General features: G+C 47.1%; 1 protein-coding gene across 1 annotated transcript; it reads left to right on the forward strand.

The window, feature by feature from the left end:
* The first annotated feature begins 2,664 nt into the window (after positions 1-2,664).
* PRXL2B (peroxiredoxin like 2B) lies at positions 2,665-15,063 on the forward strand. The gene is made up of 7 exons (XM_083452290.1): positions 2,665-2,816; positions 6,279-6,483; positions 8,296-8,347; positions 10,485-10,548; positions 11,211-11,286; positions 12,040-12,158; positions 14,866-15,063. Exons 1-7 carry the CDS (start codon positions 2,757-2,759, stop codon positions 14,890-14,892), a joined length of 603 nt encoding a protein of 200 aa, XP_083308416.1. The 5' UTR covers positions 2,665-2,756; the 3' UTR covers positions 14,893-15,063.
* Positions 15,064-16,338: the final 1,275 nt, after the last annotated feature.

Consider the following 16,338-nt stretch of genomic DNA (forward strand, 5'->3'; position numbering starts at 1 on the left):
TGTGGTTAAGGGTGCTGGAAATTGTAGATCTGTGAGGATAAACTATAGTTCCTAGGATTGCGGGGGGCAGATGTGTTTTAAATATGGTTTAAATGTATGTTGGTGCACAGTCTGTGTCTTTACTTATTGAAATTACCAATACTGTATTGTGTCTTTTTTTGCCTGTTTTTTGCTTTTACACCATTTCTTCTTATTTTGTAAATAATATTTTGTAATTTGATGTAAACTTTTCTTTTTTAAAAAAATGAAAAAAACAACTACCACAACTTGATTCATATTTTCTGTGTGGCTACGATATTCCCAGGAAAGACAGCTTCATGTTCTTTTAATGGTAATCTTGAACATTCTGATCACCCAGATTCCTATTTAGCTACCAGGATGAGAACACTTGGGTTGTATCCAAAGTTGGACTTACTCAGAGTAGAGCCATTAGCAGTAATGAAGAGACTGAGTTGGAGACAGGGTTGGGGGAGAAATTCAACTCATTTGCATGTAAAGCAAATTCTATCAAATTTGCACATTCCAAAACATCATGAGAACCTTTGAAATTTCCACATATCTGAATTTTGCAAAGCAGTTCTCCAGCCTTGCAATGTTTACAAGAATGTGTACACCAGAAGAAAGTGCAGGAAAAAATAACCTATCAGTGAAAGTAACATACTAAAATGCATTACATTAGGCACAATTGCTGGCAAAAATATCTGCCTTAGTCAAAACTATGTACAAAAATGCATTTATTAAGAGAATCATATACCGTAATTGTAGTGTCAGAAAAGTCCTCAAAGGTGATCTAGTCCATACAGAGTCTGACTCAGGCAGAATAGAGTAGAAGATATTTGCACTGAAATGCTGATGAATTTTCAGGAGGATTTAAAAACCAATCAACCACAAATTGCTGCAGAAATATGGAGAACTGAATTTAAGATTGGAGAAATGGGAGAACCCTGGCTAAGTAACAGAGTAGCTGACCTCCTCCCTCCCGGGGGCTGTCATACATAGGTACCTGCTAAAGTCGAGGCTGTTGCTAGGCAACAGAGTTTCGTACTGAGCATCTGGCAGATCAATGTGCTTTATTGCTCCCCATAAACTAAAATAGACCAGAAAAAACAACTTTTAAATAACGCCCCTCAAGCATATTACAGCACTGTTCCCCTTGACCTAACACACACACACAAAGTTCCTGCCAAGGCACCATGGGAATTGACAGTGTCCCGTTATTGGTGCTGCTGGTGAGGACTAGCTGGTTAGCATTGACCCACAACAGGGCCTTCCTGGTAGCGGCTCCCCATTTGTGGAATACCCTCCCTGCTGAGGTGCATCTGTCACCCACATTATTAACTTTCAGGCCTGTCGTACAAACACACAATCCCAGAGAAAAGAGAAGTAGCCCAGAAGCTCCATCTTCAGCTTCTACAAACTGGGCTGGCAGAGAACCCTGTCTGAAACTCTGATGCCAGGCGGTGCCAATGGTCTGACTCAACATACAGCACTAAAAGGTAAAGGTAAAGGGACCCCTGACCATTAGGTCCAGTCGTGGCCGACTCTGGGGCTGCGGCGCTCATCTCGCTTTATTGGCCGAGGGAGCCGGCATACAGCTTCCGGGTCATGTGGCCAGCATGACTAAGCCACTTCTGGTGAACCAGAGCAGCGCACGGAAACGCCGTTTACCTTCCCGCCGGAGCGGTACCTATTTATCTACTTGCACTTTGATGTGCTTTCAAACTGCTAGGTTGGCAGGGGCAGGGACCCAGCAATGGGAGCTCACCCCATCACGGGGATTCAAACTGCCGACCTTCTGATCAGCAAGTCCTAGGCTCTGTGGTTTAACCCACAGCGCCACCCGCGTCCCCTATACAGCACTAAACTGTGACCCTAATAACATTCCCCTTTACCCAGCCATTTGATGGTTGAAATATATTGGACTGTATCTAGAGGATTGCACCTCCTCTATGACTGCACGCCCCAGCTTCTGGGCTTCTACCCAGAAGTTGCCACCACTGCCACTGTTGTTGGTCACATCTACCCCATGGCATTAAAGCATTAAAGACTCACCTTCCTGGGTGGTTTTAAAGCAAAGTTTGCTGTCGTGTGTGAATGAGATTCCTGCATTGCAGGGAGTTGAACTAGATGACCCTCAGGATTCCTTCCAAGTCTACGGTTCTATCCTTCTATAGTACTTTCCCCAGAAAACCCTGGGAACTGTAGTTTGATAAGGGTGCTGGGAATTGTAGTTCTGCAAGGGAGCACTGGTGGAGGAAGAGGGGTGCAGGGGGAGTGCACCGCCCCCGGCAGCGCGATCCCGGTGGGATGCCATAGCAGCTGCCCCCCAGCCTGCGCTGGAGCCACACCCCCGCAGGTGGCATGCCACGCCCCTGGGATACGTGCCAGCCCCGCCCCCGCCTGCTCTCCGCCCCCAGGTGTCGGATCATGAAGCTCCGCCACTCCGCCTGTCCTTTGCCCTGCTAACTCGCTTCTGCCCCTGCTCTGCTCTCAACATGCAGCTAACAGCCCTTTCTGCCGCCACCAGATGCTTCTTAATATCTATGTTCCTCTTCGGGGGTGGGGGGAGATATCTCCTCCCTGTCTGGAACTGCTGGCTAGCTCCGCCCAGGTTATGCATATGCATAATGAGTCCTAGAGGGAGGGAGACTTGCAGAAGCAAGGGGGCGTGGCTTTTCTATCAGCTGACGCAGAGCCCATAAAGGGAAAGGGAGCGCGAGACCCAGGGAGAAGGGTGCAGTTTCAGAAGAGCAGAGATGGCGGTGGATTTAGCCAAAGTGGGAGCCAACACGCTGAAGCATGCAGTCAGTGGGGAGGTGAGATCCTTTACATAAGACGGCGGGGCGTGTGTGTTGCGATTTTGTAATTCCGAAGCTGCATAGCAAACGGTGCGATCTGGCAAGTCGCTTGAAATTTTCAGATACCTGCATGGAAAAGCGTTGTGGTTTTGTAACTGCCTAGATATTCCGATCTCTTGCCTTGCGCTCAGCCAGCCTGGTCGCCCCTCAAGAGTCCTGGGAGAAACGCTGTCGTCGTCGTCTCTCCTGCTGCTGCTTGATCCTTTTTAGCGAGAGGTCCTGGGGGTTGAACCCAGAACCTTTGCATGCAAAAGGCATGAGCTCTGCTGCTGAACTCTGGTTTAACCAGCTAACCGATTGAGCTATTCGTCTCCCATTTCTAAGAGGTTGTTGTGCGTTGTTTTTGGGCGTCTTCAGCGCAGAACTGACATGCTCTTTGCTTTAAGGGGCGGGGAGCAGTGATGGAAGCGGATCGCCGAGAGGGTTTGAAGCTGGTCCACTCTGCAGGGGTGGCTTAATTTGGTTGCTTTCTGATCTTTCCCCCAGAAGAGGAAAAGAGGCTGTGCCTTGTATCTGCTGGTTAGCTAGCTGTACTGAAACGACGTGACATCTTTTATTTTATTTTTAGCAAACTAGCATCCTGCCATCCTCATTATTCTGCACTATGGCGGGTTGAAAACCACTCTGTGTGGTCTGACTCACCAGCAGTCCTAAGGGCCAATTAGTTTTATTCCCATATTTCAGAAACTTCTCTGGTGAGTGGTTGTAGGGCTGAGAGAAGCTTGCCTTGTTATGGGTGAGATCTGAACTCTGGGCTTTGTGAATGATAGTTCCAAAACAACATATTGAGCTTGGTTAATAATGCAACTATATCTGTCTTGATTCAGGATTATGCCCTGCTAGTTAAGTGAGGTTTACTTCTAGATGAGTGTGTGTAGGATTGCAGCCTTTTGCCTGCTCTAGGGGCCATAGAGAAGGAATACAGACTGAGATAACTTTATCACTTAATTCACAGTATCACACTGGTATAAGCTTATGCTATACTGAGTTTGACCCCTGCTGGAAACTTCATTATTTCAGACCCCCAAGGGACATCTAATCCAACCCCCTGCAATACAGGAATCTTTCGCCCATGTTGGGACTCGAACCCACAACCCTGAGATCCAGAGTCTCATGCTCTACTGACTGAGTTATCCCTGGTCTTCCTAGAGAGCTATCTATGATCCTGGCAGTTTTATTTTCAACACTTGTCTTAATGATGCCCGGTCCTCTTGAGCCGCTGGTCTTGGAGATGGATATTGGAAGTGGGCTATACTTTTCACACCCTGCTTGGGTGCACAGAGGCCAAATACAGTCCCAGGTGGTGTGAAACTACCAAGGTCGGATTTCTTAAATCATGATTTGCAAAGATGCCCTTTCCCAATAGGGAGAAAGCAGCTGCCTTAATTAGCACCGCTCCTAGTTTCAACTTACACAGAACACATGGTATTTACCTTGTTTGGTACATACTATTTGGAAAAACAAGATCTGTAGGGCACAATCATGCAATAAACCAGTGGTGCAGAACATCTGGCTTGTGGGCTTAATTAGACCCACTAGGTCTCTTGAGTTGGTCCACCTGGCTGGTTGCTGCTGTTGTTGTTGTTGTTTTGCCAAGCCATTATGCCTGCCCTATACCTGACATACCTGGGATGCAGGTGGCGCTGTGGGTTAAACCACAGAGCCTAGGGCTTGCCGATCAGAAGGTCGGCAGTTTGAATCCCTGGGACACGGTGAGCTCCCGTTGCTCGGTCCCAGCTCCTGCCAACCTAGCAGTGTGAAAGCACGTCAAAGTGCAAGTAGATAAATAGGTACTGCTCCGGCGGGAAGGTAAACGCCATTTCCGTGCGCTGCTCTGGTTCGCCAGAAGTGGCTTAGTCATGCTGGCCACATGACCTGGAAGCTGTACGCTGGCTCCCTCGGCCAATAAAGCAAGATGAGTGCCGCAACCCCAGAGTCGGCCACGACTGGACCTAATGGTCAGGGGTCCCTTTACCTTTATACCTGACATGCCAGCTGCGGAGCTGATGAATGGGCTCAACTGAAAGGGATGTGCAGGCACCATCTATCTGCTGATTGGTGCCTGGGCAAAGCCCTGCATGTGCCAAGACCTGTGCATTCCTCAGCCTGGCCTTCCTTGGTCACCACTAAATAAAACATTGCATGTGAAATCCATCTGGGGACACTCCTGCCTGTTATGTCAGAGTTTTGTAGGTCTAGTCTTGTGAGTCGTGCTTTGACCATCTGCCAGGCTGTTGCTTGAGCTGCCGTTGTCAGGATTTCACAGTTTGTCAACACCTCCCAGCAATTACCTTCCCACTCTTTCAGTCTAAAGCTTGGGCTCCCTTTCAAAACGACGATACTGCAGAGCAGGACTGGGGAATCTCTTTGGCTCTGCAAGCCTGATTCTGCTCTGTCCTGGCCACTGTGGGCCAACGTTGACAGGCTGCGGGGAGAACCCACCTGTCTCCCATCTGATGTTGTGAGGACCCCAGGCGATGATGGACAGGTGGTTTGTCTTGCCCACCAGTCAAAGTCCTTGTTGGACGCCTTTCCATGCTGTGACACTACCTATGTCACAGATGATGTCAAAGTGGGGAACCCTTTCCCTTCCAAATGTCAGACTACATTTGCCATCAACCCTGACCATTGGCCATGCTTGCTGGGGCTGATGGGAGCTGTAGTCCAACAATATTTGGAGAGCCAAAGCATATAAACCTTGGTTTAAGCAGAACCTTCCACATGAAGCCTTTGGTTTTTTCCTCCTTAATTGTGAGGCTGAGGCTCAACAGCTTAGTACATGCTTTGGATGCAGAAGGTACCAGGTTCAGTCCCTGGAATCTCCAGGGAAAGACTCCTGTCCATGCTGATCTGCTGTCTTGTCAGTGAGTTGACAACATGGAGCAAGAGAGGCAAAGTCTGTCCCTGCACAAGGCAGCTTCCTATGCATCTTCAGGCCAAGGGTTCAAGGGAAAGAATATCTGCTTGCATGCATGGTTCAGTGCCGGGCAGCTCCAGGTAGGGCTGGGATAGATTGAAGCTATGAGCCATAGCTAGTCAATGTAGGCCAACCATGATGCTCTTCAGATGTTACTGGGCTCCAACTCTCATCATCCTCAGCAAGAATGGCTAATGGCCAGGATGATGGGAGTTGTAGTCCAGAAACTACTAGAGAGCCAGGATGATGGGATTTGTAGTCCAGAAACTTCTGGAGGGAGCCAGAACCAACAATTCTGTGTTAAATGGACTCGGTGGAAGACATCTTCCTACATTTCTCAGGTGTCTGAGAAATCTGGCTCTGCAAAAAATAAGGATCAAGCCCCTGTTATGCCCACTTTATTATCCAATAGCTCTTTTGCTGGGCCTTCAAGCCTCATCATGTTCCACAAGAAGGAATCTTGCATGAGCAACAACTTTTATGACCTTGTCTGGTTTTTCCAGGTGGTGGAGCTGAGGAGCATTTGGAGGGACTGTCCTTGCGTGGTGCTGTTCTTACGCCGCCTCGGGTGCCAGGTGTGCCGCTGGATTGCCAAGGAAACCAGCAAGCTGAGAGAGGTGCTGGAGAGTAACGGTGTCCGCTTAATAGGTGTTGCGCCAGAAAGCCTAGGCCTGCAGGAGTTCCTGGAGGGAAATTACTTTGCGGGAGGTAGGTCTTGGATTGTAGGAGCCCCATGAAGGAAGGGGGAGAGAGACCTTTTGTGGGGTGCTTAAGGTAGGCATGGCCAAACTTGGACCTACAGCTGTTTTGGGACGACAGTTCCCATCATCCCTGACCACTGGTCCTGTTAGCTAGGGATGATGGGAGTTGTTGTCCCAAAACAGCTGGAGGGCTGATATCTTATGACTGATATCAATCATAAGATATCGGTCAAATCAAAAATTAAAAAAGGAATGGAAATGTTTCGAAGATTATATGTTAAAATATTGTTCTAAGAATGATATGCTAATATGCCTAGAATAAAAATGTAAAGTATATCTATGAATTGGAAAAGAGAAGGGATAAAAGAAATACAAAGTATGATACATTTGGAGAATGCAAAGATAAAGGTGGAAATAGAGATTCAAAGAAGTAGAATTGTGGCGGAGGGAAGCTGTGGGTGGGTGGGGGAAATATTATATGATAAGTATGTAATATTTGCTTTTAATATTTTTGGAGTGTCTTCAATCTATTCTTTTTGTTGTTGTTTTTTTCTGTACTAATTTAAACAAAATAAATAAAATTGAACAAAAGAAAAAAAGGGGGGGGGCAAATTTGGCCATGCCTGACTTAAGGGAACCTGCTGTTTGATAGCCGAGCACACGGTCTCTCCTTTGTTTGGAGATGTGCTGAAGCAGATGTTGGAAGTATAACCAATCAGGAATGCCGCAATCAAAGGTTGGATGGCTAGCCAATGGGGGATGTTGTAAGCAGAGGTTGGCTGGCTAGCCAGTCAGGGATGCTGTGGCAGCAGATATCCTTTCCAGCTCGATTACATATGCCTCTACTGACATGCCACTCGTATAGGGAAGGATTGGCTTACAGCCCACCAAGCTAACTGCTGGCTGCCCCTGCCCACCTCGGCTCAAAGCAAGAATGCAGAAGTTTGACTGTCCAGCCAATCATCCTCTGTGCCTGGCATGTGAGCAGAATCTGCCTTGCTAGACCTGTGCAAGGTTGTCGGAAACCGCCACTCCACATTAAAATTGTATGGAACGGTTTTGTTTGTTTTTAGTCTTAACTTATGTGTAAGAATGGGGCCCTTCAGATCTTGTTGGAACTCCAGCTCCCATCAGCCACTGTGAACTGGGGATGGTGGCAGTGGGAGTCCAACAATATCTGGGAAGGTCACAGGTTTCCCATCTTGTGTGAAATTGTGTTGGCTTTGTGTTTCTTAAAAGATGGATGCCTTTGTGACTCTCTCCTGTCTTTTGAGACGAAGATGTCTAGCGTATAAATTGAGTCCAACAAATGCAACGGTTTGCATCCAGCTAAGCTCAACTCCGAGTAGGCCCCTTGAAATTAATAGACCTAAGTTGTTTATTTTTATTTAGAGCTTTTATGCCTCATTCTTCAGCTGAAAAAGACTACCGGGGGGCTTACGTACTGCCAGTAAAACAAAACAGCCCTTGCCCACAGGCTTGGAATCTGAAAAAAATGACAGAAAAGGAAAAAGGGACAGGGAGGGAAGAGGAAACCAAACAAACCCAGGTACCAGTTCTTAAATAGTAGCTCTTGTCATGAGCGGCTGACACAGAAACAGTTCAGGGGATAGGAGATGACTGATGGAACTGGACTTTCAGGAAAGCAGATAGAATGGACCTGTTTATTATCTCTTTCCCACTGAGGCAGCCTGGCAGCAGTTAGTCATTAATTCCCATGGGTCTACTCTGAGTAGGAGTAACAACGGATGCTCCTCCGGGCTTTTAGATGGCAGGAAATGTTAGTCTTTGCATTGAGTAACTTCTGGTTTTCTTTCAGAACTCTATCTGGATGAAACCAAACAGTGCTACCGAGATCTTGGATTCAAAAGGTTTGTTGCATTTTTAGCATGTGTGTTTGTGGACTTGGAAAGTCCCATTGAGCATTATTGTTCTTATTAGTTACCCACCGTAAGGTTCCAGGGAAGGTCACAACATTAAAACACAACATTGAAAACGGTTTGAAACATCTTACAACCACTAAAATAAGGTGGGTCATAAGAATCGAGCATTTGTCTCCCTATTAAGTATGCTTTGTATCATGGCTGCAGTGCCATAGAATTGTAGATTTCGAAGGGAACCCAAGGATCATCTAGGCCAACTGCCTGTAATGCAGGAATATGCAGCTGTCCCACACGGGGATCGAAGCTGTGACCTTGGCGAGAGATTCTGTACAGCTTAACCTAGGCAAGGGTCTGTGGCTTGCCCTTACCCCTCACATAACTCAGGCCATTTCTCTGAAATGTGAGCTTTGGGGTTTTCTTCTTGGTGACATAAGGCAGGGTTTTTTTTTTCAGAATCAGGGCCACAATTCCTTCTGGGCAACCTTCCAGGGACCATGCAGCAGTGGTGGGAGGGGCCAGAGGCCAAAGTGGGTGGAGCTACTAATACAAAGCTTACCTTTGCCCAGTAGGCTAGTCTCTATGCAGACTTACACTGCATACTCGGTCCTGCACCCACAGAGTAATATTCTGCACTTTTTTCTTTCTTTTTTTATGTGGCGGCTACCTCCTCTCTCCCCATAAACATATTGAAATTGAAATACTTTATTGGCATTTGTACAACTTGTATACAGTGAGATTACACGAGCACCCCCCCCCTCAGCTCTCTTAGTCTTAATTCTCCTCGTTTACTGACGTACACCCACCAAACCCAAAAGTCAGTTGCCCTGTTGTTATCTTTTCATTCAGCAGCCTAACAGCCCATGGATAGAAGCTGTTCTTTACCCTGTTGGTGTGACTAATCATGCTTCTATATCTTCTGCCTGAGGGCAGGAGATCAAGAAAGTGCTGGCCAGGGTATGAATCATCCCTGAGAATTTTCCTCACTCTCCTGAGGCAACGTTCTTCCACTATTTCATCCAGCAGATTCATGGGACAGCCCATAATATCTTGTGCTGTATTCACCACCCTCTGTAGGCACTTCCTATCAGTTGATGTCAAACCAGCGTACCGCACCATGGTGCAGTATGAAAGGACACTTTCTATTGTTGACCGGTAGAAGGAGATCATCAAATGTTGATTGACATCATTCTTCTGCAATACTCTGAGGAGATGGAGTCTCTGTTGGGCTTTCTTAACCACCTGGGTTGTATTTATTTTCCAAGTAAGGTCTTCACTGAGATAAACTCCTAGGAATTTAAAGGAAGAGACTCTCTCCACACAGCCCTTCCCGATGTACAGCGGGGCTAGTTCTCCTCCTCAAAGAATATTGGAATGATGCTAGGTCCAGAGCATTGTGGAGGTTGCAAAATAATAGCCATGCTCTCAACACGGTTTCTGCATTTGCAACAGCAGCAGAAAATAAAACTGTTCTTGCTACTGCTAATGGTGAGCCCCACCCCGAGAAACCTAGATATCATCTCCTCCTCCTGGAGACATTTGGCAAAATGCCACCCCTTCTCAATTTCTCTAGCCGCTGAATCAGGTAGAGAATTTCAGGATGCCGTTTGCACAAACCTCCATACCAGTCTTAAGAACACAGGAAGTGACCTTAGACAGAGTCAGACCATTGGTCCATCTAGCTCAGAACTGTCTATGCCAGCCTTTCTCAACCTGTGGGTCCCCAGATGTTGTTGAACTACAACTCGCATCACCCCTAGCTAGCAAGGCCAGAGGTTAGGGATGATGGGAGTTGTAGTCCAACAACATCTGGGGACCCACAGGTTGAGAACTGCTGGTCTATGCTAGTGTTTCTCAAACTTGGGTCTCTAGCTGTTGCCAGACTACAACTCGCATCATCCCTGACTGCTGGTCCTGCTAGCTAGGGATGATGGGTGTTGTAGTCCAACAACAGCTGGAGACCCAAGCTTGAGAAACACTGGTCTACACTGACTGGCAGTGTAGGACATTCCCAGCCCTATCTAGAGATTCTTAGGATCGAACCTGGGACCTTCTGCCACCACTCTTGAAAATAATGTTCCACCTGTGTCCCTAATGTTTTGACACTAACTTGCCTTCCTCCTTTTAGGTACAATGCCTTAAGTATAGTCCCTGCAGCTCTGGGGAAGCCTGTCCGACAGGTCATCACAAAGGTCAGTTGGTGAAGACTGTTGCCAGCAGAGGAACAGTTTGACATCCTTGGGGGTTGTTAGTTACATTGGATGATGCCCTACATGAAATTGAAGGACCATGGTCCACCTAGCCTGCACTGTTTGCACTAGCTGCGGTGAATTTGTGATCCCCTCCAGACAGCTCTCAAGGAGGATACAAAGCGGGATGGGTGAAGGGTGTAGCTTGGGAGAGCTGCAGGGGCCTGATGGAAAGGCCAGGAGGGCCAGATTGGACTCCTGGGCTTGAGGCTTGGCATCTCTGTTCAAAGCCTTATTGGCAATTCCCAAACCACCAAGTCCAAGTGTGCTTGTCACTTTTCTGATTTGCTGTGCTGGCAAAAAGTATGTTTAAAGATTTCGGGGTGGGGAACAAGCAGCTCCTATTTCCACTGTGAGCCCCCTCAAACATTGCATTTAAATGGTCTCCGAAAGCACTGGAAAATGTCCCAGCGGAAACTTCTGGCCCACCATTTGGCCTCACCGTTGAGCTAGGGAACCTCCAGAAATCTGAAGGTTTGTCCTTAGACTTGGCCTCCAGTGGGACTTGGAGGATGCTGGGTAACTTCTGAAAGAGCCTCTTTAACGGATGGGGATTGGGGCCTGGGCTTTGATCTTCTTTTCCTCCTCACCCCCACCCCTTGCAGGCAAATGCCGCCGGTATTCAAGGCAACTTTTCTGGAGATCTTCTGCAGAGTGGTGGGACGCTGATAGTTGGCCGAGGTAAGGGGGCAACCTTCCACTGCCCTGGCTCAATTTCTGTTAATGGGGATTGGTTTTTTGCACATTGCAAAGACAACAGAAATGGCTTAGAAAATATATAACATTAGCTTGTTTTGGGGAAAGGATGTAGCTCAGTGGTAGAGCATCTGATTTGCATGCAAAAGGTTTCAGGTTCAATCTTCAGTGCCTGCAGGTAGGGCTGGGAGAATAATTTTGCGTGAAACTCTGGAGAGCTGCTGCTAGGGAAAAGTTGTGGAGAGTAGGTATGAAATATAACAGCAGCAGCAGCAGCAGCAGCAGCAGCAACAACAACAACAACAACAACAACAACAACAACAACAACAACAACAACAACAACAACTTATACCCCGCCCATCTGGCTGGGTTTCCCCAGCCACTGTGGGCAGCTTCCAACAGGAGATTAAAAATGCATTAAAACATCAGTCATTAAAAAACTTCAGATATCTTCTAAATGTCAGATAGTTGTTTATTCCTTTGACATCTGATGGGAGGGATTCCACAGGGTGGAATCCACTACAGTGGTGCCCCGCAAGACCAATGCCTCGCAAGACGGAAAACCCGCTAGACGAAAGGGTTTTCCGTTTTGGAGGTGCTTCGCAAAACGAATTTCCTATGGGCTTGCTTCGCAAGACGAAAATGTCTTGCGAGTTCCTGCGGGGTTTCCCCCCCCCCCTTTTTCTTCCACAGCTAGTACGTGTTTACTTCTTCTCTCTCTTTCCCCTCTCATTCCAGGAGGAGAGAATCTGCTTTTGTATTCTGCGCAGGAGTCCCCTGGTGACTACCTTCCGTTGGAGTCTATCGTCACTGCCCTTGGCATCTCTGCAAATGTAGAAGAAGGAGCAAAGCCTCAGGTGAGCAGCTCTCTGTCTTGGAGACCACCCTTAGCTCCTACCCTTCCTCCAAGGACTTTGGGGACAGCATATGAAACCAGTAGTCCAGGGGTGGAGCCAAATGAGGCCCTCTGCACTTCTTCCCCTGGCCCTTGGGCCCCACCCATTACCAGCCTTGCCGCACACTCTCCTTGAGAGTGTACAGTGGTACCTCGGGTTAAGAACTTAATTCATTCTGGAGGTCCGTTCTTAACCTGAAATGATTCTTAACCTGAAGCACCACTTTAGCTAATGGGGCCTACACTGCTGCCGCACCACTGCTGCATAATTTCTGTTCTCATCCTGAAGCAAAGTTCTTAACCTGAGGTACTGTTTCTGGGTTAGCGGAGTCTGTAACCTGAAGCGTATGTAACCTGAAGCGTATGTAACCCGAGGTACCACTGTATATGCCTGGCAGAAAGGTTTCTCAAACTATGCTCATACCTCTGGTCCCATCTACCATGAGCTTGTTGCCCTGGAAAGGTTGCCCGCACAGGATTGTGGCCCTTGGACTGGGAAAAGGTAACCCTGTGTACCTTGTGGCAGGGAGTTCCATAGTTTAACTATGCGCTGTGTGAAAGAAGTACATCTGTTTGTCCTGAACTGGCACTTCATCATACAAATTTACAGGACGGACACATTTGGAGTACTCTGTACAGTTCTGGTTGCCTGGTTGTTTTGAGACTACAATTTCCATCATCCCTGACCACTGGCCTGCTAGCTAGGGATCATGGGAGTTGTAGGCCAAAAACATCTGGAGGGCCGAGGTTGAGGAAGTCTGCTGTAGAGCTGGGAAATGTTCAACAATGCGCCACCAAGCTGATCAAGGGGATGGGTAAATCCCCTGTGAGGAAAATGTAGAACAGTATAGACTTCTTAGGTTAGGGAAAAGGCAAATCTGAGGCAATGTGATGATGAAATGATAGTACTGTAGAGTTGGAAGGGACCAGAAGAGTCATCTAGTCCAACCTCCTGCAATGCAGGAATATTTTGTCCAACGTGGGACTCAAACCCACAACCCTAAGATTAAGAGTCCTATGCTCTGCTGACTTGAGCTGCCCAGGAGTGTTTTAAAGGTGTTTAAAATGATGCAAGGTATAGGCAGGGAAGACTGCCCAGAGAGACTAAGAAGAAAGGAAAGCTCCCAGGTGAGAGCAGGGAGGGTCCACCATTTTCTGTGTGAGACAAGGGTTAAGAGCTACCTTTGAGAGAGGGCTCTGCATTTGCTTTTACTTTCTCTGATTTTGTTTTTATTCAGATGAGTTTATTTTATTGTATGGCCCTCCCATCAGATGTCAAGGAAATAACTATCCGACTTTTAGAAGACATCTGATGGCAGCCCTGTATAGGGAAGTTTTTAATGTGTGATGTTTTATTCTGTTTTTAAGGTTCTGTTGAAAACCACCCAGAGTGGCTGGGGAAATCCAGCCAGATAGGCGGGGTAGAAATAAAAATTATTATTATTATTATTATTATTATTATTATTATTATTATTATTATTATTATTATTTATTACTATTAATCATGAAAAAGCTTTAATAAAACCTTAGTGGAAAAAATTATAAATAAAATGATTCATTGTGTAGAGTAAGTGCAAAACAGCCCCCCCCTCTCATAACGCTAGAACTTACGGACATTCAATGAAGTTGGAAGGTTCAGACAAAAGAAAATACTTCTTCACACAGTGCCTGGTTAAACTATGGAACTCACTCCCACAAGGTGTAGTGATGATTGCCAACTTGGACAGCTTTAAGAAGATAAGGGGACCAATCTTTGGAGAATGAGGCCACTAGCCACAATGACTACATGCTATCTCCTCTGTCAGAGGCAGTAAAGCTCTTAATACCACTTGCTATGAAACACAGAAGGGGAGAGTGCTATTATCCTTGGGTTCTCCTGGCAGGCTTCCCTTCCCACTGGATGAGCCATTGGCCTGATCCAGCTGCAAGGTTCTTACATTCGTACCCCATCCCTACTGCAGACAGTCCTGAGCTATGTAGGCCCATGGTCCCAACTTGGTATAAGCCTAAGGCAACTTCCTATAGTAAAGGTAAAGGGACCCCTGACCATTAGGTCCAGTCATGACCGACTCTGGGGTTGCGGCGCTCATCTCGCTTTATTGGCCGAGGGAGCCAGCGTACAGCTTCTGGGTCATGTGGCCAGCATGACTAAGCCGCATCTGGCGAACCAGAGCAGCGCAGGGAAACGCTGTTTACCTTCCCGCCGGAGTGGTACCTATTTATCTACTTGCACTTTGAGGTGCTTTCAAACTGCTAGGTTGGCAGGAGCAGGGACAGAGCAATGGGAGCTCACCCCGTCGTGGGGATTCGAACTGCCGACCTTCTGATCAGCAAGTCCTAGGCTCTGTGGTTTAACCCAAAGCACCACCCGCGTCCCTAAGGCAATTTCCTATACTCCCTTGTAAAAGAAGGGCTTCTTGAATCTGATGACGACTCTAGCAAATGTGCAACTGGAAACTAGGCTCTTCAAAATTAGGTGGTGAAACCTTGTGTCGACTTAATGCAGGTCACAGAGCAATTATTAGCGAAGCTGAGACAGAAAAACAGATGGTGTTTTAAATCTGAAGATGCTAAATATACCAGGCAATGTGCAGGGATGGGGGGAGAAAGGGGCTGAGTATTTCTTTTGCAATAAACAATTGGACCAAGTCCCTTTCTCTGTTCTGCAGTGCACCAGCGAGGCCTGTAGCAGATGAAGAAGAAAGCGACCAAACTGCTAAGAGCCTCTTGTTCTCCTCTCCTTCTCCCCTTTTCACATTTCAAATGAAGACCAAGCTGTTTGTCATAGTAGGGTGATGATGCTCTGTCCCGTTTTGTAAATCTGCCCGACGAAGAATGAATAAACTTGTTACCAATTGGTTACCATGCTACTGGTGTTAATCAGCTGCTTTCGGGTGCAGGGAAGCCCGATGTCCTGTGGTGTCCATCTCCTCAACACATGATGTGCACTTGATGTGGAGCTTCCAATTTGACTCTGTCATTTGTGGGACAATTTTGGTGGACTTGTGCAATTTTGGTGGACCCCACCACTGCTCCTGAGAGTTCTTGCTTCTCTAAGGGAACACACATGCAAATCCATTCCTGGTTCTATTTGGCCCCTCATTTTCTGTGCAACCGAATTTAGAAAAGAAACAAGAGCAGCCTTTTTGTTAAAAATAATAATCTGAGTCTCCATAACACTTGGATATGGAGTCTTTGGTTCTCTCTCCTGTATGTTGTTGGACGCGCATCCCCATCAGCCCCAGCCAGAGGATGGGCAGGGATGATGGATGTTGTAGTCTAGCAACATGCAGAGGGTCCACAGTTGCCCCACTCCTGCTTTGATCTCTTGCTTGTATACTACAAATGGGCCAGCGATCTTGCAAGGGGTTTCCCCTGCAACCTTTGCCTGTGGAGGTTTGAAGGAGAAGTTGGCCAGTCTTGTCAGACATTGCAATCTTCTCTGCAGACTGCAAATTAGAATGTGTGGAGTGCTTCTATGGGAGAGGGCCACAGCTCAGTGGTAGAGGATCTGCTTTGTGTGCAGAAAGGTCCTAGGTTCAATCCGCACCATCTTGAGGTAGGGCTGGGAATGTCCCGAACCCTGGAGAGCTGCTGGCCATCAGTGGGGATAGTGCTGAGCTTGATGGACCCAATGGCCTGACACAGGATAAGGCAGCTTCCTCTGTAGGTACAAGCTACAGGTGGAAGAGGAATACAGTGAGTGTTGGGAAATACGCCTCCTTGTGGTCACTAAGGCTGGGTATGCTTCAGATGGGTATGTTTTGCCTGGAGAAGAGGAGATGTGATATAATGACCATCTACAAGTATCTGAAGGGTTGCCATGTGGAAGATGGAGTAAGCTTGTTTTCTGCTGCTCTGGAGGATGGGATACAAAACAGTGGATTCAAGTTACAAGGAAGGAGATCCCAACTAAACATTAGGAAGAACTTTCTGGTGGTAAGAGCTCTTTGACAGTGGAATGGGCTGCCTTGGAAGGTGGTGGATGACTAGCCTTCATTGGAGGTTTTAAAAACTAAGTTACAGGGCTTTGTAACTCAAGAATTCTATGGTTCTATAATAGTTACAACTGGCTTTGTGAAAATGGGGTGTTCAAGCATTCATTCCTTAGGCATTTGTTTGGGTTGGGGGCCGCATGCAGC

Source organism: Podarcis tiliguerta, assembly GCF_965153285.1.
Source record: "Podarcis tiliguerta genome assembly, chromosome: 8".
Classification (NCBI taxonomy): Eukaryota; Metazoa; Chordata; class Lepidosauria; order Squamata; family Lacertidae; genus Podarcis; species Podarcis tiliguerta.